Source organism: Anolis carolinensis, chromosome 4 (genome assembly GCF_035594765.1).
Source record: "Anolis carolinensis isolate JA03-04 chromosome 4, rAnoCar3.1.pri, whole genome shotgun sequence".
NCBI lineage: Eukaryota > Metazoa > Chordata > Lepidosauria > Squamata > Dactyloidae > Anolis > Anolis carolinensis.
This window is the reverse complement of record NC_085844.1, coordinates 131,529,806-131,556,322: the sequence shown is the minus strand read 5'-3', so window position 1 is coordinate 131,556,322 and position 26,517 is coordinate 131,529,806. Positions and strand designations below refer to the sequence as shown.

Genomic DNA, 26,517 nt, shown 5'->3' with positions numbered 1-26,517 from the left:
TTTATTTACTGTTCTGATTTTTGAGTTTTGTAATACTGGTAGCCAGATTTTGTTCATTTTCATGGTTTCTTCCTTTCTGTTGAAGTTGTCCACATGCTTGTGGATTTCAATGGCTTCTCTGTGTAGTCTGACATGATAGTTGTTAGAATGGTCCAGCATTCTTGTGTTCTCAAATAGTATTCTGTGTCCAGGCTGGTTCATCAAATGCTCTGCTATGGCTGATTTCTCTGGTTGAATTAGTCTGCAGTGCCTTTCATGTTCTTTGACTCTTGTTTGGGCGCTGCGTTTGGTGGTCCCTATGTAGACTTGTCCACAGCTGCATGGTATCCGGTAGACTCCTGCAGAAGAGAGAGGATCCCTCTTGTCCTTCGCTGACCGTAGCATTTGTTGGATTTTCTTCGTGGGTCTGTAGATAGTTTGTAGGTTGTGCTTCTTCATCAGCTTCCCTATGCGGTCAGTAGTTCCCTTGATGTATGGTAAGAACACCTTTCCTCTGGGTGGATCTTTGTCTTGACTCTCATGGCTTGTTCTTGGCCTTGCAGCTCTTCTGATGTCTGTGGTGGAATATCCATTGGCCTGTAGAGCCCAGTTTAGGTGGTTGAGTTCACCTTGGAGGAGGTGAGGTTCGCAGATTCTTTGTGCACGGTCTGTCAGGGCTTTGATTGTGCTCCTTTTTTGACTTGGGTGATGGTTGGAGTTTTTATGAAGGTATCTATCTGTGTGTGTAGGTTTTCTGTACACTGTGTGGCCCAATTGTTGATTGGGTTTGCGGATGACCAGAACATCTAGAAATGGCAGTTTTCCTTCCTTTTCTTTTTCCATGGTGAATTGGATGTTTGGGTGGATGCTGTTAAGATGGTCCAGGAACTTGCTGAGTTCTTCCTCTCCATGGCTCCAAATTGTGAAGGTGTCATCTACGTATCTGAACCAAACAGTTGGCTTTTTTGGTGCTGTTTCAAGGGCCTGTTTTTCAAAGTATTCCATATAGAAATTTGCTACTACTGGGCTGAGAGGGCTCCCCATGGCCACTCCATCCTTCTGTTCATAGAATCCAGTGTCCCACTGAAAGTAGCTAGTGGTGAGGCAATGGTGAAACAGGGCTGTGATGTTATTAATTATTATTAATTATTATTAATTGCTTTCTGGATTTGAAATAGATGAAGAAATAATTTGTTTGGAAACAAGATAGTCACTGGCTGAATGCTTAGCTGCTGTTAATACATTGCTGACCCTGAACCTTGTGGATGCAACAAAGCTTTCTCCACAAATTTACCAGAAGCCATTTGAGTAGGAGGTGCCCACTTTCAATGCAGAAGTCATATGATGTATGGAAATTGATTATGTAATAGTTTGCAGTAAACCTTCTGGGTGCAAAACTTTGCTGGGAATCTTTCAGTTGCTTTAATTGTTGCCTGATTATATTCTGTTGTTTTGTCCTTGATGTGCAACAGAAAGTTTATGCTTAAAATGAAAAATGACAGAAATACCCATTGTAGAAGACTGAACAATAACATTTGGGAAATACAGTACCTTGATTTTTCCCCATGTAGAAACAAAAACAGGAGGCTTATCTAACTCACTGTATCCATATTGCAGAATTATAGCAATTTTATACCACGCTAACTGCCAGGGCTCAATATTTTGTAAATCTTGGATTTTTGTAGATGATTGCTCTTCTCTGTCAGAAGGCTCCAGTGCAAGAACAAACTACAAATGCTAGGATTCCTCAGGATGGAGCCATGGCAGTTAGAGTGATTGTACTGTGAATTATCTATTACTAACCAAGCTTTAGTCAGCCAGCTTAGCCTGAAGATAGCCCATGTTTGAAAGGACACTGTCTTTTCAACCCCAGAAAATTTGTATGAATTATCTACATAAATCTGTTTCAGCCTAACTTTTCTTTGGGATTCAGAATACAGAAAGCTCAGATGTACATAAGGGCCACTGTTGGTTCTATTGCTTCTTTTAGCACATACTGAAAATACAGATTTTGGAATCTTTGAATTAAAAATATTAATGGTACTGGAGGGGGGGTGTAACCACAGTTTGAGTGGATTTATTCACTGGAATCAAAGTTGGAGTAGATTTATTTTGGGGGGGGGGGGGTGGTCAAAGGAAAATTGAAGATTACCTTGTGAAATTGTTGCCAGTTTACCAAATCAGCTAGGTATTATCCATTAGTTATTGTATCTGTTAGCTGGGTCAGATCCCAAAATTTCATTTTTTTAAAAAAGCAAATATAACCAAAATATGGAGCAAAATACAGTCAAAATATGGAGTAAAATCTGTAGTCATTGTTCTGCAAACAACAATGTGGAGTCCTTGCAGGTGCCTGTCCTGTCTGCCCTAATATTAAACTTGATATTAAATGCCAGACTGTGCTCTTAAAGGCTACTAGCTTAAACAAATTTGCCAAGGGTTAAGACCTATTGAACACAGTAGAATATACTTCTAGGGCTCCTTCCACGCAACTGAATAAAATCCCATTCTGCTTTGAGCTGGAATATATGGCAGTTTTTTGTGTGTGTCAGGAGTGACTTAAGAAACTGCAAGTTGCTTCTGGTGAAAGAGAATTGGCTGTTTGCAAGGACGTTGCCCAGGGGACAGCTGGATGTTTGATGTTTTACCATCCTTGTGGTAGGCTTCTCTCATGTCCGCTCTCCCTGGATTTGAATCACCGGCCTGTTGGTCAGCAATCCTGCCGGCACAAGGGCTTTTTAATAATAATTTTTATTTGTGGAGATTGTATTTACATAGAATAAAATGTTGGCTCAAAAGACCAATATCCCTTTATACTCTACCTTATATTTATCCCCACTTTTCCTCCTCCTCTTCTTTTCTTTCTTTCTCTTTCTCTCTCCCCCCCCCCCTTTTTTTCCCCTTCCCGAACTGTCCGGCTCAGCCGGCACAAGGGTTTAACCCACTACACCATCGGGAGCTCCTTATATATGGCAGTGTGGACTCAAATAACCCAGCAGATATTGTGGGATTTTCTGCCTTGATTGTGTTGTAGAAAGGTTTTTTGGAATCATAGACTCATAGAATTGGCTCTCCAGTCCAACTCTCTGCCATGCAGGAAAAGCACAATCAAAGCATCCCCAAAAGATGGTTATTCAGCTTCTGTTTAAAAACCTCCAAAGAAGGAGCCTCCATTACACTCCAAAGTAGAGAGTTCTATTTAGGATTATTACCATATCATAAACTGCTACTTCAAGTAATCACATCTTCTTAATGCAGGAACTAGATATAGCCACTTAAGAGAATATTTGACTGCTTCACCATCATTTTATTAGCATGAAGCTTAGGGATAGGAGTAGCATGGACCTTGTAAGCCTCAATAGAGATATTGCTATCTGTGAGGTATTCTTAGTGATTTGTTTATAAAATTGCAAATGCCATAGAAAAATAGCAAGTTGAATGGTAAGCATGAGTTATTTTTAACTAGGAACACAATAGATCAGGCATATTTACCAGAAAGCATCTTATGTCATTGAAGCTACTTCTAGTGGCAAAGATGCCAAAAATTGAGCAAACTTCAGACTATGAACTTGATTTTTTGAAGAAGATGCAATTCCATGTAGAATGGGTGAATATCTCTAACCTTGATGACTCATACACCAATAGTATTAATAAATTCAGTAAGTTGTTCAGGATGTCCCATTAATGCTTCCAAGCAACGATTTAGCATTCCTGCAGTCTCTCTGAAGTATACACGACAGTATCTTTTCCCAAACCCTCAATTGTTTTGTGTACTAATAGGTTAAACAGTATCAAAGACAATGGTGGCAATAAGACAGATGTCAAGGGGACTGAGTGTAAGTTTCTCAGCTGTGGATTCTGGAATTAGCCTTCTAAATTAGACAACCACTGAAACAACATATTTTTGTTACTAAAGTTCTCCAAGACAGATGAAACAGCTCCTTCCATAAAGAACCATTCCTCACATTTTGGTCTAAGTTGATTAGCTGCACCCTTACAGGTATAATGAACCACAAGGACTACGGTTAACAGAACACGTAATGAGTCACACGGCTTCAAGCATCTTGTCGTTACCTCAATGTTGTAACAATTTAGATTCACACTGTAACGCTAGAATCCAATGTGATAGTGTCCCCTTTAGACACCAACTTAGAATCTGACTAGTCATGTTGTGTCCTTTTCAGTGAAATTTACCTAAATTATTAGGCTGCTGTTAAATTTGACAAAAATGGCATTATGTGTAAGTCTAATATAAAATATTTTTGTCAGCTAAACATATAAAATCATGTGTTGTCACTCTGTCGCAGGTTGGCCCTCCTCCGTAGTAAAGGGAATCTTGAAATAATTGGCCTGCATGCACAGGAAGGGACAAAATCCATGAGAGCAGGTAATAGTTTATTTATTTTGATGCTCTACAGCCCAGTGAAATGAGAGAGCAAAGACATGGTAACCTTTACCAGGTTTCCCGAAAAATGTAAATCCCATTTGCTTTTCCCTAGGTTTCTTGAGAACTAAAATGGGTGTTCCCAGATGGAAACGAAATGAGAGAAAGCCATATAGATATATCAAGAGATAGATTGATGGATCAATAGAAGTTCATTGTGGTAAAGTAGATGCATGTTGTGGATCTTAGAATTCTGTTAAGTAGTTTCAAAGAATTAATAAGTGAAGTTCTTTTGGAAGGGCTAATTGTATTTTTCTTTGACTTGGGTATATGGTGTGGCCTTTTGAACCCTTTTGAACACATACATCTCAGATAATATGTTTAATGGATCATAAACCTAAGTAAATATGATTTATATATTTATATTTGCTAGTATTCCATTTCATTCCCTACTGGGATATAACACATAGAAGGGAAACAAATCTGCAGATGTGTGGTTGATAAGGGTATAGGAATGAAGTGGTTTATACTGGAAAAAAGATGTGGGGAGGTAGTGTTAATGGGCAAACAGAGGGTTAATTGTTCTGAAGTTATATGCATAGATGTGCACACATACATTCCTCCACTAATGAACATGTTTCAGATTTTGCAGACAATTAGGCATGTTGGTCTGTTGAAGGAAAAAATTTGACAAATTTGGCTTCTTGTAACAATCCTATGATGCCACGACTCTTTGAGAATAACTTCACCAATAATTTGTTCCTGCAATGACCAACGTAAGTAATTGCTTGAAAAGATCAATGCAGGATTTCCAGCTGAAGCATTTACAGCAGGTAGAGGTCCAGCTTATTTTTGAAGACAGCCAAAGATGGGAATCCCACTGTAACACGATCTTGCTTATCTTACAAGGTTGGTAAGCGGCCATCTTGCAGGACTGCTGTGCAGCCATTTTGTAAGCAGAGCTGATGGTGCGGCCATTTTGCAGGCCTTACTTGCAGAAGCTTAGCAGAGCAAGGGGAGGAGCAGTCAAGCAGCCATTACAATAGGTGTAGTCTGATTGGCTGATGCAAATGAGAAGTTGCTTAGCAACTGGAGATGTGCAGAGCCAAAGTGACAATTGGAGCCAGTGAGCCAAGGAATTCTTTTTCAGTTAAGGCTTGGAATTCAGACAGTTAGGAGTTAGTGTTTGGAAATCAGTCTGTTGGGGGTTGGTTTTTGGAATTCAGTCAGTTGGGAACTGTGTTTTGAAAAGAAAGCCTCTTTGAGGAAATATAATTAACCTCTTCAGGAAAGGAAGGGCTGAGAACTATATTTGTGAACTCTATAGTCTAAAGCAGGGATCCCCAAACTAAGGCCTGTGGGCCGCAATGCAGCCTCCAAGGTCATTTACCTGGCCCCCACCCTCAGTTTTAGACTTAGGTTTGCCCAAAGTCTGAAATGACTTGAAGTCACACAACAACAACAATCCTGATTAACTTGACTATCTCATTGGTCAGAAGCAGGCCCACATTTCCCATTGAAATCCTGATAGGTTTATGTTGGTTAAAATTGTTTTTATTTTTAAATATTGTTCTTTCATTGTTGTTGTTGTTTTTTTTTTTGCACTACTAATAAGACATGTGCAGTGTGTATCGGAATTTGTTTGTATTTTTTTTCCAAATGATAATTCAGCCCCTCATCAGTCTGAAGGATTGTGGACCGGCCCTCTGTTTAAAAAGTTTGAGGACCCCTGGTCTAGAGTGTTACTATTTAAATCCCAGAAAAAAATGGATTTAAAAGTAAATTGTCTTGTTTGTGTTTCCTTGGTGAAGGAACATATTTACACAGAAACTAAAGTTATATGAACATCCTTTAAAGAGAAAAGCATAAGTCTTTAATGAAACCGCTAAGGATATTTACTGTTCAATGTTAATGAAACTACCATGCATATTTACTGTCCGAACTACAAATAAACAACCATTTTTATTTTTCCTCACACAAAGTGTGTCGTGTCTCTTAATATCCTAACCCAGAAGAGGCTCCTGAATAAAGCATTGGTAGAGGTAGTGAGTTCGAATTCTCTAGATTTTGGTGGCAGCAGAAATAAAAGCCTTTGCAATTCTGGCAATTTGAAAAATCCTCCCTATTACATATTGTTGAACACCCCCCCCCCCCCCCATCCTCCATGCCTACCACCTCCCTGGAAGTTGGATTTCATCCTGTGGAATTTTGAGATTTGTAGTCACACCAGAACTCTGACATAGAAAATTAGCTATCTCACAAAACTACAAATCCCAGAATTCCATTGCATTGAACCATGACAGCCTATGTGGAGTCAAACTGATAGAATTCTGTACACTGGATCCAAAATCATCTGGGAACATATCACGCCAGAAAATCACAGCATGAGATTGTTGGCATAAAATCTCAGACCAGTGTGCAATTACTGTGCATCATTTTCCAAAGTACCGTAACTCATCTGAATCTGTCAACAAAGGATTTCTCATTCTCTTAAATAGGTTGCATTTAAAAAGAAATCCCTCTGATCATAAATCTCAGCAGAAACAAAAGCTCTGAAAGAGAGCATTTAAAAATCCCTATGGGTATTTTAAGTCCCTTTTTAAAAATGTAGGCATGCTAGCTCCTTTTTCTAAACTCTTGGTCCCTTTAGGAGAGGGTTGTCATGTGCTGATTTCTGGGGAAGGTGTAATTAAATATGACCCCTTGGGTTCTTTCTTCAGGTTTATGATATTTAACTGACTCTCTGAACGATGTTATTCAAATGTCTTTGTTTTCTTGGGGACAAGTTTTACATTTAATTAAGCTGCTGTGAAATTTGCCTCCTGCTTTCTCAAGCTGCATTTAGGCTGGAAAAAGAACTGAATGAAAATAGTTTTAGGGCAGTAGATGGAAATAAATACCATAATCTGGCCAGGAACTTCTCCTGTGTGTCTACAATAGATCCAACATGTACATTTTTAAATGATTATTTCATTTTGGGCTTACCCAAGAAAAATTCATAGAAGATTTCACTCACAATGTTATACGGCAAACAGTTTATTGAAATTAAGAAACAGTAGCTTCAGATAGTAAGTTTTAAAATAACTTGTTGTTTATTCGTTCAGTTGCTTCTGACTTTTCGTGACCTCATGGACCAGTCCACACCAGAACTCCCTGTCGGCCATCGCCACCCCCAGCTCCTTCAAGGTCAACCTAGTCACTTCAAGGATACCATCCATCCATCTTGCCCTTGGTCGGCCTCTCTTCCTTTTTCCTGCCATTTTCCCCAGCATCATTCTTTTCTCCAAGCTTTCCTGTCTTCTCATGATGTGGCCAAAGTGCTTCATCTTTGCCTCTAATATCCTAGTAAACTAGGATATTAGAGGTAAACTAGTAAACTAGGATATTAAACTAGTAAAATGTGGGCTAGACAAAACTACAGTTAGGTGGATCTGCAATTGGCTAAGCGAACGAACCCAAAGGGTGCTCACTAATGCGTCATCTTCATCATGGAAAGAAGTGACAAGTGGAGTGCTGCAGGGCTCCGTCCTGGGCCCGGTTCTGTTCAACATCTTTATTAACGACTTAGACGAAGGGTTAGAAGGCACGATCATCAAGTTTGCAGATGACACAAAACTGGGAGGGATAGCTAACACTCCAGAAGACAGGAGCAGAATTCAAAACGATCTTGACAGACTAGAGAGATGGGCCGAAACTAACAAAATGAAGTTCAACAGGGACAAATGCAAGATACTTCATTTCGGCAGAAAAAATGGAAATCAAAGATACAGAATGGGGGACACCTGGCTTGACAGCAGTGTGTGCGAAAAAGACCTTGGAGTCCTCGTGGACAACAAGTTAAACATGAGCCTACAATGTGATGCAGCAGCTAAAAAAGCCAACGGGATTCTGGCCTGCATCAATAGGGGTATAGCGTCTAGATCCAGGGAAGTCCTGCTCCCCCTCTATTCTGCCTTGGTCAGACCACACCTGGAATACTGTGTCCAATTCTGGGCACCACAGTTGAAGGGAGATGTTGACAAGCTGGAAAGCGTCCAGAGGAGGGCGACTAAAATGATTAAGGGTCTGGAGAACAAGCCCTATGAGGAGCGGCTTAAAGAGCTGGGCATGTTTAGCCTGCAGAAGAGAAGGCTGAGAGGAGACATGATAGCTATGTACAAATATGTGAAGGGAAGTCATAGGGAGGAGGGAGCAAGCTTGTTTTCTGCTGCCCTGCAGACTAGGACACGGAACAATGGCTTCAAACTACAGGAAAGGAGATTCCACCTGAACATCAGGAAGAACTTCCTCACTGTGAGGGCTGTTCGACAGTGGAACTCTCTCCCCCGGACTGTGGTGGAGGCTCCTTCCTTGGAGGCTTTTAAGCAGAGGCTGGATGGCCATCTGTCGGGGGTGCTTTGAATGCGATTTCCTGCTTCTTGGCAGGGGGTTGGACTGGATGGCCCATGAGGTCTCTTCCAACTCTACTATTCTATGATTCTATGATTCTATGATTCTATGATTCTATGATCCTTCCCTCCAGTGAGCAGCCGGGCATTATTTCCTGGAGGATGGACTGGTTGGATCTTCTTGCTGTCCAAGGCACTCTCCGAATCTTCCTCCAACACCACAGTTCAAAAGCATCTATCTTCCTTCACTCAGCCTTCCTTATGGTCCAGCTCTTGCATCCATAGGTTACTATGGGGAATACCATGCTTTAACTATGCGGACCTTCGTTGCCAGTGTGATGTCTCTACTCTTCATTATTTTATTGATATTGGTCATTGCTCTCCTCCTAAGAAGTAAATGTCTTCTGATTTTCTGGCTGCACTCTGCATCTGCAGTAATTTTTGCACCTAGAAATACAAAGTCTGTTACTGCCTCCACGTTTTCTCCTTCTATTGACCAGTTATCAATCAGTCTGACTGCCATCATCTTGATTTTTTTTTGATGTTTGATTGTAACCCAGCTTTTGCACTTTCTTCTTTCACCTTTGTCTATAAGGCTCCTCAGCTCCTCCTCGGTTTCAGCCATGAAAGTGGTATCATCTGCATATAAAAGAACTTAGGAAGGTATATACACTTATTTATCTTGTTCACCTGTTATTCAGATATAACCCTTCACGTTTTGTTTCACTTTACAGACCAGCAAGCCTGTTTAATCAGAGACCCCCCCCCCATGCATTATAAATATAAGGATGACTTTATCTCTCTTATAAAGTCACCCTTATATTTATATAAATATATAAATATATAAATATAAGGATGACTTTATCTCTCTTAGGGACCCCTGATGGCACAGTGTGTTAAAGCGCTGAGCTGCTGAACTTGTGGACCAAAAGGTCCCAGGTTCAAATTCCGGGAACGGAATGAGCGCCCGCTGTTAGCCCCAGCTCCTGCCAACCTAGCAGTTGGAAAACATGCAAATGTGAGTAGATCAATGGGTACCGTTCCGGCAGGAAGGTAACGGCCCTCAATGCAGTCATGCCGGCCACATGACCTGGAGATGTCTATGGACAACGCCGGCTCTTCGGCTTAGAAATGGAGATGAGCACCAACCCCCAGAGTCGGTCATGACTGGACTTAACGTCAGGGCAAACCTTTACCTTTACCTTATCTCTCTTATATATTTATTTTAAAAATGTATAACTTCCCTTCAGCCACAATGGCTCTCAGGGGAGTACTGTTTGAAATTATAACTAGATTGTACAAATATGAAACAAGAGGCATAAAATCAAGAGGTATAAAACCTGTAAAAAACATAATGATCCTCTTTTAAAATCTGTTGTCTGTGACTTTGTGGAAAGGTTATACTCGTGAAAGTTATATGTTTAGATAGGGGACAACTACAATGACTCTTAAGTGAATTTCAGACTGGGTTCACTGTGTTGATTATTACATAGGAAATCCAGAAACCAGGCCCGGATGGAGATTAAAGATAAAGATTAAGGGGTTTCTTTTGTGCATTTTCTTGGGAGATTGTTGTTTCGCCACCACAGTTTGAAGCTAGCTTCGAATTGCATTAAATGGTCAGTGTAGATGGGACCATAGTTTCAGTGTAGTTTGTGTAAAACTTCTTCCCAGTGGGATATTCCCTCCAATGGTAGTGTCAATTGTTTGGATGAAAGCTTATGTTTTATTGGAGCATTATCACATGGCAGTTCTACTTTAACTGAAATTAATGGAGAATTTTAAATATATATACTTTTTCTCTAAGTACCTCATTTTTTCCACCTGATAAAATATTTTATACCTTTGTCAGAAGTGGTCATGGATTTAGCCAAGGTAAGGATATATCTAGCCAAGGGAAGTGTGATGGGAAGAATGGCAGGAGCACAAAAGTCACAGAAATCTTCAATAAACCCGATTCTGCTGAGAACACTTTCTGCAAACATGAAGTTAAGTTGGTTCCCTTTGTTGGCGGGTTTGTTAAATATTAGCTAAAGAATGTTATGGCCCCGACTGCACAGTATGAAGCCTAATTCCTCTCCTTTCTGGAGCCATTGCATGGGGTGTTTAATTTTCTTCTCTTGATGGGATTGCAGGCTTCCCCAGTACTCCAGCCGAAAACACTCATATTTTAGCAGGCTTAGTCCCAACCTGGTTGCCAGGCAGTTAAGCGGACACTTGTGCCCTATGGCGGTGGTGGTAAGGAAGTAGGAGTAAGAGAAATGTTGTGCAGCAACTCACCAAATCCCGTTTCCAAATGGCCTTGTGTAATCTTCAGATATCAGAAATCCACGTGGACTCCCACAATGTCTGGTGCATGAAACCAAAAGTAGCTGTGGAAAAAAATGGTGGCAGCGCCTGTGCTGTCACAGCTGGCCAAAACACCTAAAGCAGCCAGAGCCTGTTGTAAAAAACAGATCAGCGCACAGCCCCACCACTTAGCCAAATACCATAATTCAAGCTGAAATGTTAATGTTTCTACTTTGGATATTTTGCATGACAGGCTCTTTGCCGTGAAGTGCAGCAACTGCTTTGAAGCAATTTCCCCCAGTCAATTCGTCATGCGAGCCCAGAAAAATGTGTATCACGTAGCCTGCTTCTGCTGCGGTGTTTGTGAGAAACAGCTTCAGAAAGGGGATGAATTTGTACTGAAAGAGGGGCAACTACTATGCAACAGTGACTATGAGAAGGAGTGTGAACTACTCAGTCTAGTGAGCCCAGCTGCATCTGATCCAGGTAAGTAGAAAGTAAGCATTTTACTTCTTTCTGTGTGCACTGCCGAGGCATTTGTTACTGGCATATTATTTGAGGATAAAGTTGCACTTTTTCCCTATTATATTTTGTGGCAACACGGGAAGCCTTCCATGTTGCCCTGGCAGAGGCATGCACCAGTTTTGCCTTTCTTCACTCACGTTTGATGGGAATCGGCCGGCTCAATTAATGATTATAAATTGTGTATGTCAAAGAGCAAAAAGCAAGAACTATTGAATCAGTAAATGAAGTGAGCCTTTATTCCTTCAGTACTCTGGAAAGACCACAGGCAGCAGAAAGTGTATTCAGACAAATTATACCTTCCCGTTAACCATGATGAGTCCCTGGTGGTGCAGCGGGTTAAACTGTTGAGCTACTGAACTTGCTGACCGAAAAGTCGGCAGTTCGAATGTGAGGAGCAGGGTGAGCTCCTGCTGTTAGTTCCAGCTTCTGCCAACCTGGCAGTTCAAATACATGCAAATGTGAGTAGATCAATAGGTACCGCTCTGGCAGGAAAGTATCAGTGCTCCATGCAGTCATGCCAGCTACATGACCTTGGAGGTGTCTACGGACAACGCCGGCTCTTTGGCTTAGAAATGGAGATGTGCATCAACCCCTAGAGTCGGACACAACTAGACTTAATGTCAGGGGAAACCTTTACCTTTATCCTATTTTAACCATAATGTTCTTTCTGGACCTGACCTGCTTAGAGGCACTTAAAAGGGTAGGCAAATGGCCTGGAATCTGTTGGAGGGGGAGATCCTAAGATCCTTGAATGTATCTAACTCCAGGATTATTCTTTGGGATTTCCAGTTTAGGAATGCTTGCTGTTGGATCTGGAGTCTGGTTGACTGAGTCCAGTGCCTGTGTAACTTGTGCTACTGCTTTCCTGGCCCCTCTCATTCTGAGTTGGAATTCTGTCCCAGAGAAGTGGGGAAAAAAACAGAAACAAGAAAATAATGTCAGATTTACACAGCCAACTAAAGAGAGAAATTTGCACAACTAAGACCCTTGGGGAGGGGGATTATGTAGGATAAACTGAAGCCTTTCACTCTCACTTTCAGTCTCAGCTTCAGTAATATTATAGCACATTTCCATTACAAGTTTAGTCTCCCTTATACAAAATACTTGGGGTCAGATGTGTTTTTATATCAGTTTTTTTTTTTGGATTTTGTAATACTTTCATATACATCATGAGATATATTGGAGATGGAACCGTATCTCTAAAAATGAAATTCATTTATGTTTCATATGCACTTTATACACATAGCCTGAAGGCAATTTTATGCAAAACATTTTAAATACTTTTGTGCATGAAACAAAATTTGTGGGCATTCAACCATTAGAAAATAATGTGTTACTATCAGCCATTCCTCAGATAATTTGGATTTTGGAGTATTTTGCATTTTGGAAATCTGGATAAGGAATACATGCAGTTACAAACATCTGACTTACATACAACTCATAGTTATGAACAGGCCTCTCTCCTCCCTCCCTGTCATGATATCTTAGCACTGACCCAAGCGTGCCTGTATCTCTCCACCCTTCTTTCCTTTTTCTTCCCAACATATCTCTCCAAACCCATTTTCCCCTTTATTCCTATCAATCTCTCCAGACCCCCTTTCTTTTTCTTCCTGTCAATTTCTCCTTCATCTCTGTATCTCTCTGCCTCTCCTCTCATCCATGTCTGACGCCACTATTAGTTGTCCTGGCTCAGTGGTATGGAATGCTGGAAGTTGTAGTTTGGTGAGGCGGCAGCATTTTTTGGCAGAGAAATCGTTGTGAAGCTACACCTGCCAGGATCCAATAGCAATGAACCAGGGCAGTTAAAGTGGTGTCAAACAATATTCATACCACAGTATAAGTACACTCCAAGGAAGCTGGGGCAGGATAAACAGGAGAGAAGGGTTATCTCCTTCTATGGTTTCCTTTCCATTGCTTGGAGGCTTTGGTGTTTTTTAAAAAAGGATTCTAATCAGACAAAAACTATAATGTGTGTCTTTTTTGGGCCAAATTACAAAGAGTGCACTTTTTGCTGTTCCGACTTATATACAAATTCAACTTAAGAACAAACCTACAGAAACCATCTTGCTTATAACTTGGGGACTGCCTGTACTCAACTTGTATTATGTACAGCCTAATCTACAAAATGGTTCAATCTACTGGTACATAGGTGGACTTACAACTCTAGTAAAATAAATTAGATTTGCAAATGGAGAGAAATACATTTGACTTAAACATCGTTGCTTTGCCAGATTTTTTTCAACAACAAGAGAGGCAGCATCATGTTTTCTATGTGTTGTCATTTATTCATCAGTCGCTTTTGACTCTTCGTGATCTCATGGACCAGCCCACGCCAGAGCTCCCTGTCAGCCATGGCCACCCCCAGCTCCTTCAAGGTCAAGCCAGTCACTTCAAGGATCCATCGATCTTCCCCTTGGTCGGCTCCTCTTCCTTTTTCCTTCCATTTTCCCCAGCATCATTCTCTTCTCCAAGCTTTCTTGTCTTCTCATTATGTAGCCAAAGTGCTTCATCTTTGCCTCTAATATCCTTCCCTCCAGAGAGCAGCTGGGCATTATTTCCTGGAGTATAGTTTGGTTTGATCGTCTTGCGGTCCAAGGCACTCTCAGAATTTTCCTCCAACACCACAGTACAAAAGTATCTATCTTCCTTTGCTTAGCCTTTTCTGTGTAGGCTATTATTTATTTGGATAGAAGATTATGATTGTGTGGGCTTTCTCAGTGGCCACTGAGCCTCAGGCTTTTCCCACAGCTAGTAATTGGGGGTACTTCTTTACAGACACTATAATCCAGTCTAGAAGTGGATTAAAACAAACTGACTCTGTTGTGCATTACCTACACAGATACCCCAGGAATCTGTTTGAGGCTGGGACAGTGGCCACAATATCCACTAATTGCAGATTGGAACTGAACCCAGGAATCTCAGTATCCATGGCTAGACAGCTGTCAGCAAATCCAGCAATTTCCCCTCCTTAACCAGTCCACTGAGATGCACGAATTCACATATCCAAATCAGTTTGGGATCAGCACTAGAATGTAGTATGGCACAGGAAATGAGAACAAAGATGTGGAAAGCAAGTGTTCCCATGGGAATGATGCAGTTTCCTCTCCCAGGGGAGTAATTGTTTACATTTCAGCAGCAATGTTTGTGGGTTTTTTTAATTGCTTCAGTGCTAGGGGTGTCCTGATAAGCGCTCCACATTTTCCAGTCCTAGTTTTGAGCCCTGCATTTGATATACTCTGGTTTGCTGCAGTGCATTATCTGTCATGGTACAGACTTCCTGGTAAGATTTTCAAACACTCTGTTTATGACTTGATGCACACTGCAGTGTTTATTGGGGATGTACATTTTGTGGACACACTGCCCCTGAGCCGGCTTCAAATTGCATTATAGTGTCTGTGTAGAACTGCCTTGAAATTGCATTTTCTTACACTGATCCTTTTGGGTATGACATTCAAAACCAAAGCTTGACTAAAATGTAGATGTGGTGCCTCAAATATAATGTCTTCCCTTGAAAATGTGACTGTTTTGTCAAGTACATGTCCAGTTTTTCATATTTTATAGAGTTGTCAAAATCCGTGCTCTCCATAATAATTTGGACTGCGTAGATCCACTCTGTTCAGAGCTAACATATGTTACTATGATTCAATACTGGGTCCCCATCTACAGTGCCATATAATGCACTGGGGCAACAAGCAGAGCATAGTTATTTATTATTTACTTCATTTATATCCTGCTCTTCTCACCCGGCAGGGGACTCAGAGCGATGTACATAATTTATTCATTCGTTCATTTATTTACAACATTTCTAGCCTGCCTTTCTCAACCCCGGAGGGGACCCAAGGCGGCTTACATATAGGCAACTATTTGATGCCTTTTTTTTTTGGAAATATTTTTATTGGAAATTTTATGTTTGAAAATAAAATCAAAAAGCATGAGTTAGCAAGTAATAGTTTTCACATTGAAAGTGGGAGAACACTGTTTATAGAAAGTAAGAAATGAGATAAGAGAAGAAGAAAAAAAAAGAAAAAATAGGAAAAATAATAAAATGGAAAAAAGAAAAAAAATGTTGACTTCCATCTAACTTTAACTGGTGCATCATAGATTTTTTAAAAATTAAATTTTTGTAAAAATTGGTAAATCACCACATCCCCTTTGTCCTCAACGATTTGATGCTTTAAAAACAGTGTACAATTGAAGTAAACATTAAAAGAGAATTATAAAATACATTAAAATAATTAAAACATTTAAAACAATACATTCACAATTAATCACGTAATCCACAAGTGTAAACATTTAGGTAAACATTCAATTCCTCAATTATACAAACTGTTAAAACATAACATAAAATCATTAAAACAGTAAACATAAGAAAATTTAAAACTAGTAACATAATAAATCCAATACATCAATACCACATTGCACCAATCCTTCATTATAGTTCAGCTGCTTCATTTCTGACTGTCTCGTGACAGGGTATTTGATTGCATTTATGTCACTCTCTGAAAGCCTGCTTGAATAGCCAAGTCTTAACTTGTTTCATAAATGCCGATCTGATCTCGCTAGGAAGGGAGTTCCACAGCTGAGGGGCCACCACCGAGAAGGCCTGTCTCTTGTCCCCACCAATTGCACTTGTGAAGGCAGTGGGATCGAGAGCAGGACCTTCCTGGCAGATCTTAGTGCTCAAACTGGTTCATAAAGGGAGATACAGTTGGATAAGTAAGCTGGACCAGAGCTGTTTAGGGTTTTATAGGTTAAAGCCAGCACTTTGAATTGTGCTTGGTAGCAGATTGACAGCCAGTGGAGCTGACATAATAGGGGGTTTGTATGCTCCCTCTACGCCACTCTAGGAAGCAACCTGGCTGCCGTCCATTGGATTACTTGGAGCAGTCTTCAAAGGCAACCCCACATAGAGCATGTTGCAGTAGTCTATTTGAGATGTGATGAGAGCGTGGACCACCGTGGCCAAGTCTGACTTCCCAAGGTATGGGCGCAGCTGGCGCACAATTTTTAATTGTGCAAACGCTCCCCTGGCCACTGCCGAAATCTGAGTTCCAGGCTCAGCGATGAGTCCAAGAGAACTCCTAGACTGTGAAGCTGTGTCTTCAGGTTATCCTACCTTTATCATCTTTTGGATACATCTGATCACTGTTGGAGTCCAAATACTGAAATAGAACTGTTATCTGACTGCAAGATAACTCTTATGTTTCTGAATTATATGTTATAGCTTTTCTAAAACTTACAAAGTCACTTCCTATGACATCAGAAATTTGCCTTGCTGTGTTGAACCGAATTTTCTTACCAGGATGTTTGCACAGTGCTTCTCTCTCACACACATATCAAAGCCTGACATTTTATGCTAATGCATCACTGTTCTGTCTGTTACTGTATTGCATCATTCTAATTAGCTATGTTTTGAGGACTTACTGGACTGAATGTCAGAAAATTTATTCCAAATTAATAAAGAGACATTTGCATCTACCAGAAAGCTCAAACCTTTGTCATCGATGACATTTAACTGGCTGCATCATCAAGTAGTGGAATTATATTTGTGATCAGCTGCATCTTTTGATTTTTCTTCAACAATGTAATACAACCGATAGCCCAATGCAAATTTACAGCCACTTTATGAGAAAATGTCTATAAAGCTCAAAGCAATGGAGACCATATGTTGCCCATAATCTGAAAAGCTCTCAGTTCAATTACTCTTTTCTCTGAGCCCCAGTTGCCCAGCCTAAGTAAACAGGTGCCTGTGAAAGAGGAAACCTCTTTTCAATTAAAAGTGTACTAACACTTCCTCTTTCTTTAATGCCCTCAGACCAAGTAATTTTTTCTCCTCCATGCTTGGAACCAGTTTTTGATCATCTCCCCCCTGTTGTGCCTTAAGGTTGTACAGAGGTCAGTGCGGACAATATATACTGCTTGTATTCCTTTCCCATGTGACATCAAGAGAAATTCGAAGACTAATTAATTCTTACCCTGTTCATGGAAAGCTTGAAGGGAAGAGTTAATTAAAAGCATTACCATGTTAATGCAGAATCATCTTTCCATCATTTGCAGAGATTTTATGAGCAGGTGTTTGAGGTGCAGGAGACTGTGCCGCTTTCCTTTCATGGGGCAGGATTTCCCCAGTTTACTCTGCACTTTTTCCCTTGGCCATTTTTTCTTATGATAGTTTAAAAATAATCTTTTATTGGCATACAGATTTTAAGTACATAAAACTACATTGTCAGATTACAAAACGAGCAGCAACACAAACATGCACACTCAAAAAGAGAAATCATGGCCAACATCGTAACCTACAAAAGATTATCTCTGCAACAACTACACTAAACAATACCAAAAAAAGTATATGTTACTTTTAACTTGCCAGAATGTGATTATAGAGATGATACCAATTTTATCTTCTCTACAGTGTATATGAAAATATATACAACATAGTGCATATTTTTACTTTAAGTATTTCTTCTACATATAAGCACAGCTACTTATTTTAACCAAAACCTAAAGTTAATTGAAGCCCCATTTTTATTTCATAGTAAAGGTTTCAATGGTAAAGGTTTCTCTTTGACATTAAGTCTAGTTGTGTCTGACTCTGGGGGTTGGTGCTCATCTCCATTTCTAAGCTGAAGAGCTGGCATTGTCCATAGACAATGCCAGTCCAAGGTCATGTGGCCGGCATGACTGCATGGAGTGCCGTTACCTTCTTGTCGAAGCAGTACCTATTGATCTAATCACATTTGGATGTTATCAAACTGCTAGATTGGCAGAAGCTGGGATTAACAACAGGAGCTCACCATGTCCAGCGGATTCAAACTGCCAACCTTCCAGTCAGCAAGTTCTGCAGCTTAGCGGTTTTATGTGCTGCACCACCACGGCCCCTTTTTATTTCATGTGCCTAACATTGTTAGTTAGCCTATCTCCTTCCAACTTGTTTGAAACCCTCACTCCATAGTTGCGTACTTTTCCTTTTCTTATAAATTTTAAGAAAACTTTCCAGTTCTTTTTGAAGTTATTTTGACATTTTTCTCTAATTATCATTACATGTTTGTCCATTTCTGCCATTTTGAAAACCTTTAAATTCAAAATATTCTGTTTTTGGTGTTCCTGTCTTTTTACAATTTTGAGCATATAATATTTTCACTGAAGAGTTGCACATTATTTATTTGCTAGACTGGCTAGCACAGGAGGTTAAACAGCAGGTTAAATGAAACAACAGCACCTCCCCATGGCCGAATCGAGCATAGCCTCCAGGTGCCAGAGGTGAAAAAAGGGGGAAGCCTTGCCTCTGTTTATGTACTGTCTGTCTTTGCTGTCAATTGTATTATGGCATCGAATGTTTGCTGTATCTGTACCCTGTAAGCCTCTCTGAGTCCCCTTGGGGAGATAGAGCGGAATATAAATAAAGTATATTATTATTATTTCATTCATCTCTTTGGAATCTATATTACAGTCTGATGAACTGGACTAATCAGTGTCCAATATATCAGAATCTGATTCTTGTGAGCAGACTTTATCTTCATTATCTCATAGACCATCATCCTCAGAGTCACCAAGGGCATTTGTACTGCAACATTCTTTTAAAGAACTGCTGCTCTATTCTTTCTGGGATTAGCTTCCAGGCTGTTGAAACTCATTCTGCCAGTTTTGATCTCGCTAGTCTTTTTATTTTTCTGGAGTATGTCAGTGGAAGATTCTGAATTGATAATTTTTGTACTAAAGGTATGGGTTCACTAGGCAATCCGTGCAATTAAAAGCCATAGAGATTGCTAAGTCCCTTGGAAAAGATGGAGCACTTTTTAAAGACAGTTGGGATTGCTGTGAGAATAATAATTATAATAATATACTTTAATTATATTCCACTCTATCTCCCCGAGGGGACTCAGGGTGGATTATAGAACACATATACGAAAAACATTCAGTGCCGTTATACAATTAACAAGGACAGATAATACATAAACAGAAGTAAAGGCTTTTCCCATCTTTTCCATTTCTGGCATTCTGGCATCTGCTCGACTCCGGCCACTGGGGGTACTATCACTCCATCTTCCATGCCGAGGAGCTTTGTCGTCCTTAGACACCCTCCCAATCGAATCGCTGGCATGTCCTTATGGGCACCTTTTATTACCTCCCCACTTAAAGTGGTACCTATTTATCTACTCACTTTCTGTTTTCATTCTGCTAGGTGGGCAGGGAGCTGTGGCTGATGGTAGGTGCTCACCCCAACCTGGGCTTGAACTGCCAACCTTTTGATCATCAGGATTTCCTGCAGCTTAGTGGTTTTACCCGCTGCGCTAAACCTGGCTAAGAGACTCACATATTGTGATGGGTTAACAAACATCACTCTGTCAAAAGATTCCTGCAGAAGCTGATGAACTTTCAGCAATATATGATCAAATTAAGGAGCGAAAGGACATATGAGATCAGTCAAATTAGAACTGCTAATGAAACTGCATTCTTCTTTGACAATCATCACAATTACACTATCAATGCAAAATGTGCTAAAGAAGTCAACAACATAAACACTGGCTATGAAAAGCAGTGCATCACTGTGATGCTATGTATTGTGACCAAAAGCAGTATCACTGCTGATAGTCGAAAGTTGCCATCTTATTTAATTTTAATTTGGAAAAACATTCCAAAGAATGATACTTCTCCAAACATCGTATTAAATAGAAGTTGTGTTTTATTACTACGTATATTCATAATATGCTGTTTTCAAATAACACAGGGAGACATGTACAATATCAAATTCTAGAGATTTAGCTCTTCTTTGGGATGACTGGCAATTTTTTCATTGCCTGTCTTTTTGTGTATTTTTGAAAGTTTTTGAAAGTTCTTCCATTCTCTTCTGCAACTCTTCTGTTAATTTATTTTTCTCCTTCAACCCTGATCCCTCATTATAAAATTACCCCTAGTTACTGCCTTCATAGTGTTTCATATAAGTTTCTGAACAAAGGCTATTCTGTGAATCATATTGTATGAATTTCTTTAATCTTTTAAGGTAAAAGTAGTGATGTAGAGAATCTGTGCAAAATGGAAGAAAAAACCAGGAAAGTGTCTGAGGACACCAAGGATCACAAGCGACCCAAGCGACCTCGGACAATCCTGACAACACAACAGCGACGGGCATTCAAGGCATCATTTGAAGTGTCTTCTAAACCATGTAGGAAGGTACACTTTAACCATTATAAAAGAAGGAGTTATTGTCACTGCTAGGAGTGTAGCCTGTTCACACTAGGCAAAATCTCAATATGACTTTGTAGGCAGGTAAGGTTCTCTGTTTTCCTAATGTATAGATAGATACTGAGGTCAAAAGGTGGAATAGAGATTCCTCAACTTCACCAAGTAAAATGGAATATATCAAATGTGGATTTTGATTGTCAGGCCATACATCCCAAGCCTCTATTATAGGTAAATTGGAAATCATGTCAGCTTGAATTTTGGTGAGAGCCCTAGGAAGTAGCAGCAGATTTTGAGATTCTTTGGCATCTCTTAAAATAGCAGTGTTGGGTTATGTCACAATATACAAAACCGTGCAGATTCAGGATGTTGATAATTGCATTCTCTGTATTTTAAAAAATTAACTATTTCTGTTCTGACCATTTTTGAAGGTAAGGGAAACACTGGCAGCTGAGACTGGTTTGAGTGTCCGAGTTGTACAAGTCTGGTTCCAAAATCAAAGAGCTAAGGTAAAATTATTTTTCTTACATAATATACTGTATTATAACTTTATGTTCTTTCACCATAGACAGACAACAAAATCTGTCAACAAATATGGACAAGAAAACAATGATCCATAGACTGGAAATGCTCAATATACACACCAATCCCATAGGTAAAGGTAAAAGTTTTCCTTTGACATTAAGTCTAGTCATGTTCGACTAGGGGGTTAGTGCTCATCTCCATTTCTAAGCTAAAGAACCGCCGTTGTCCGTAGACACCTCCAAGGTCATGTGGCCGGCATGACTGCATGGAGCACCGTTACCTTCCCGCCAGAGTTAGGAGAAGCTGAGGCTAACAGTGAGAGCTCACCCCGTTCCCCAGATTTGAACCTCTAACCTTTTGGTCAGCAAGTTCAGCAGCTCAGCAGTTTAACTCGTTGCGCCACCGGGGGCTCCTACCAATCCCATAGAAAGGGTAAAATGGGTATTACAGTAACCACTAGACCTAGGATTATCCATACCATCATATAACCAATTTATATGAATAGTTGTGAAAGCTGAACAGTGAAGAAAGCTGATTGGAAGAAAATCAATTCATTTAAAATATACTGGAGAAAAGTTCTATGGATACTGTGAAGTGCTAAAAAGACAAATAAATGGGTTCTAGAGTAAATCAAGCTTAAACCCACCACAGAAGACAAGGTTACTAAACCAAGACTGTTGACTCTGGGAATATCATGAGAAGACACAACTCACTGGAAAAGACATAAATGCTTGGTAATATGGAATGCAATGGGAAATGAGCAAAACTATATTACAGAGAGATATACTTAGTCAAGAAGTCTTCTTTACTGAGCCTACAAGAGCTAAGCTTGGGTGTCACCAAAACTCAGAGGTGATGTGACAGTTGTTCACAAATGAAAAGTTGAGTCTGCAAATATGGCTTTTGGACTGACTGAAATTTTCTAAGGAGCAGATTACCATGTATATTATTTTTTAAATTTATTGCCTAGTGTTCCTTGAGCTAAAAAGTTGATGCTCCAGAGTCAACTCAATAGATGCAGGCAGAAAAATATTCACATGGAAAGTTGACTTCCAGGGACATGAAACATCCCAACATCTCATAAGTTCCATGGACATTCAAACTTCAGTTTCTATTGGCTCATTGAACAAAATCAAATTGGCTCTTTGGACATCACGAGTGAGAATAAATAAAAACTTTATAATATAGTTTAAGACGGAGAACAGAAGGGAAAAAATATTTATATAAAGTAAATAGAATGTCAAAAGGGTTAAATAATAGCCAAAACAAATAGAACTAAGTCAAAGATGCATGTATATTTGTATTGGAGGACAATGCGAGAGTCAGGATTGAGACACTTACCCAGAGAAGGTTGTTGTAAACTGCTAATATTATGCATCCATCAACCTTTATGATGCTAATTGGGAACCGGTGTGATGGAGTGGTTTGAGCATTGGACTCCTGCTCTCGAGACCAGGGCTCAAATCCCTGCTTGACCCTGAAACCCAGTTGGCGACCTTGGGAAAGTCTGTTGTCATCCTTAGAGTAAGACAATGTCAAACCTCTTCTGGACAAATCTTGCCAAGAAATTGCCATGATAGGGTCACCATAGATTGAAAATGACTTGATGGTACACAGCAGCAACAACAGTGTCTCTCTGTTAATTTCTACCTTAAAAAACTGGGGCAAGAGGAATTGGCTTTATTCTGATTGTCTCTGCCTTTTGCCAATAGATTAAGAAGCTAGCAAGACGGCAACAGCAGCAACAACAAGATCAACAAAGCACACAGAGGCTCAATTCTGGTAGGTTTTGTCCCTCCCTCAACCTTTTCTATAATCAGAAGTATGTATCATCATCTCCCTCCAAACCTGACTTGCAACTTGCAGCTAAATCTGTATGGAGATATCAATAGCTGCAGCTGGAGGAACACATGCAATCCTGGCTCTCCTTTTTCAAATTTAGGTTCTGTACATTTTTCTGTGGATCAGAAGGGATAATGGGAGAAGTAGAGGGAAGGGAACCAGTCCTGAGTGGTTTGTAATGTTAGTGTCCTTGTACACCATACAAATACCAAACAAACTAAGGAGACTCAGTTCATTAGTTATGTTAATATGGCATAGGTCATGCTTTAATGAAGATTTACTTTCTGTGATCCATATTTGTCATTATTGGGCTTAGAAAAAGTTATTGATTTGGACAGGCTGCTCTGAGAACCATATGTTTCCATTCACTTAATCTTGACTCGCTGGTTCACTTATTTGCTGATACTTCACTAAAAGAGAATGTGTTTTTCAGGAATTGATAGTTTTGTTCATCCTAAAAGTAGGGGTGCTCAGAACTGGGTTCAGGACTGTCACTGATAAGTAACGGCATCATTAGGAAAAAAACAAAACCTGTTATTGCAGTAGGTGGTGCTGGGAGTTGGTTGAATATGGGAAATTAGTCATATAAACTTCTGTCTTTGACTCCCATGTCCTTTAGTCCAGACAAACAATGGCAGCAGCACTGGCCTTGAGGGAATCGTGAACTCATACAGTACCTTGCAACTATCCTCACAGCAAATGCTGGTGTTTGATCAAAGCATCTACAACTCAGATACCTTTCAGCAAGGGCTGACTCCACCACAAATGCCAGGGGACCACATGAATCCTTATGGTAAGGGCTGAAGACCATCAGATTTTGAATAGTCACATTTGATTGAAAATTTAAATATGTATGCCTCTGTCTCTGTGTTATCCCCCCTTCCTGTCCCCACACTTACTTTCTGTATGCTTCACTGAAATGTCTTAGCTGGACCAAAGAGAACCCCTCAGCAACTCCAACATAGTGTGAAAATGTTTAAAGTATATCCACATTGCATGGAAATTTGAATTTCAGATTTTTCAGAAGTCATCTAATATGATGTTTATGCTACCTTTAAATAGCTGAGCTTCAGATAATGGTTCTTTGAATTTTAAACATGTCAGATGTTTTATCTTTTTCACTTACTCCAAATCACTTGGTTAAAATTCTGATAACACAACTTGGATTTAAGTCCCCAAGTCTCACTGAAGTGAATATAAGCATATATGCTTTCATATTTGGACCCTTCCAAAGGACTGTTTCAACTAAAATGTTTTTTCTTCATCTGTCCTGAAGGTTCTGAGCCTCTTTTCTATGAGCCGGATAGTGAAGACATCAGCAACTTGGAGGATTGTTTCTCAGAATCAACTACAGAATCTGGAGCCTTACAGTCAAGAGTGGGGAATCCAATTGACCAGCTGTACTCAATGCAGAGCTCCTACTTCACATCTTGAGACTCTTGAGGCCCTGAACAGACCCAAGACTGAGTTCAGTGCAGATGTCAAGTACAGAAAGGACTACAATTAACATCTAGTTGTTTCACCAGGGATCAGCATCACATGGGAAACCAGAAACTGATAATAATTTGATGTATTTGGTCACTGATAACTTCATCCAGACATTTCTGTGAAAACCAAGAACATTTGAGGACATTGTTTCACATCGCTGTTCTCTATTGGCTATCAAAATTAGATAAATATTTGAGTTTTTGTTATGTTAAGGAATGTGTAGAAGAGAACAAAAACACATTTTCCTTTGTTTAAGACTGTGCATGTTGCAAAAAGAAGTACTTTCAGTTTAGACTGGATCTGCAGAAATATTCCCCATTTTTAATTTTCAGGAAAAAATTCAAAATATCTTTTTTAAAATTGTCCAATCTCCATCTTGTTTGTCATTCTTTTTGGCATCATGTCATATATGCCAATGCAAAGTGAACAGAATGACATCAGAATATTATGAAGTCAGCTATTATTTTCTGCATGCTAAGAACAAGTGATAGGAATTAAAATAAATACATGAGATTTTTTTTTTTACAAGAGTAACAAAAATAACTAAAAGTGCAATTTTTTTTGCACAGCCAAAGCATGTTTGTGCAGATATAGAAAACAGGAAGCTCTTTAAACCTTCCACTTGAATATTTGACAAACTTCACAAGAAAGAAAAATAGTTTTGTAGTTAATGCATGAATGAATATTTATGCACATATGGCTATGTGCATGTATATATATAAGGTATAATTCCATCGGTTTTGTTCCTAATGATAGAAAATTGCTGCATAGTGATTGTGATTAAGTTATGAGAGGAAAATGTCCATATGTTTATAAAATGTCAAAATTTGCAAAGATTTAATAGCAGAGAGGGGTAGTAATCTCTGCTGCTAGTAATATGGAACTTTCTATTTCCTCATTTGTTTTGAAATGGGAATCCATGCCTGGAAGTATTAGTGTATTGTCCCCTTATGCATGCAGGTGAGTATAATTAAAATCAAAGAACATGCTGCCATTGACTTGAGTTGGATTTGGGCTACAACCACACTTATCTCTGTCCTGGGCAAAAGAGAGTCATGAACCTTGAATTAGTAAAGGAATTAACCTTATAAAAGCACGATTTTTTTATTTAAATGAATGCATCTTTCAAAACGTAAAGGTGGTTTCTAAAGGTGCACATTTCCTTCTGTTAACATTTGTAAATGTTGTACCTGACTTAGATGCCGAATGAACTTAAAACAGCGGCATGAACAGAGACAATGAGTTCTTGGTACACTAACTATAATAAAACACTAGAGATCCCACACATCAAGGCTTATGATTGCTTCATTGGAATATTTTCCTGGTTCTGTACCATGTCAGTGTGCTATACAAAACAGTTCTTCCACTTTTCATACTTCTCATACTGATTTCTATGTAAAATGTTTCTCCTAGCTTGGTCCTTTTGGCTCCTCTTTATGATCATCGTGAAACTGAACTTATCTTTGCATTTCCCTGCAAAGAAACAACTATCCTCTTCTAACCAAATATATTTTTGTAGTGGCATGTCTTTATCCTTGGCTGTTTAAAGACATGATTCTTCAGTTTAACAGCTGAGTTACCAGTGTGCTATTACATTAATGCTTGTGAATATCACTTGTTCAAAATGTTGACTTTTAAGAAGGTCATGCTTTTCTTGACTAGTGGTTTTCAAAAGGTGGTCTCTACATATTCATGGAGATTCACATTTGCCAAAAGGATGTGTGCCCATAGACTGGGTGCAGTTATTTTCCAATAGCTTATGCAATACTTTATGGAATAGTGCATTAAATACAGTATAGTCTCACTTATCCAAGATAAACAGGCTGGCAGAAGATTGGATAAGCGAAAATGTTAGATAATAAGGAGGGATTAAGAAAAAGCCTATTAAACATAAAATTATATTATGATTTTACAAAT

The 26,517-nt window shown here is 39.5% G+C and overlaps 1 protein-coding gene across 1 annotated transcript in view; it reads left to right on the top strand.

Annotated features, from left to right (window-relative positions):
• Nucleotides 1–25,885, top strand: part of lmx1a (LIM homeobox transcription factor 1 alpha) — a 41,365-nt gene extending 15,480 nt beyond the window's left edge. The window contains exons 3-8 of the mRNA XM_062977819.1: nucleotides 11,294–11,526; nucleotides 20,567–20,736; nucleotides 21,177–21,254; nucleotides 22,983–23,052; nucleotides 23,732–23,905; nucleotides 24,389–25,885. Of these exons, the coding sequence (XP_062833889.1) occupies nucleotides 11,294–11,526; nucleotides 20,567–20,736; nucleotides 21,177–21,254; nucleotides 22,983–23,052; nucleotides 23,732–23,905; nucleotides 24,389–24,546 (883 nt within the window). The 3' untranslated portion in view covers nucleotides 24,547–25,885. The remainder of the gene's footprint in view (nucleotides 1–11,293; nucleotides 11,527–20,566; nucleotides 20,737–21,176; nucleotides 21,255–22,982; nucleotides 23,053–23,731; nucleotides 23,906–24,388) is intronic.
• Nucleotides 25,886–26,517: the final 632 nt, after the last annotated feature.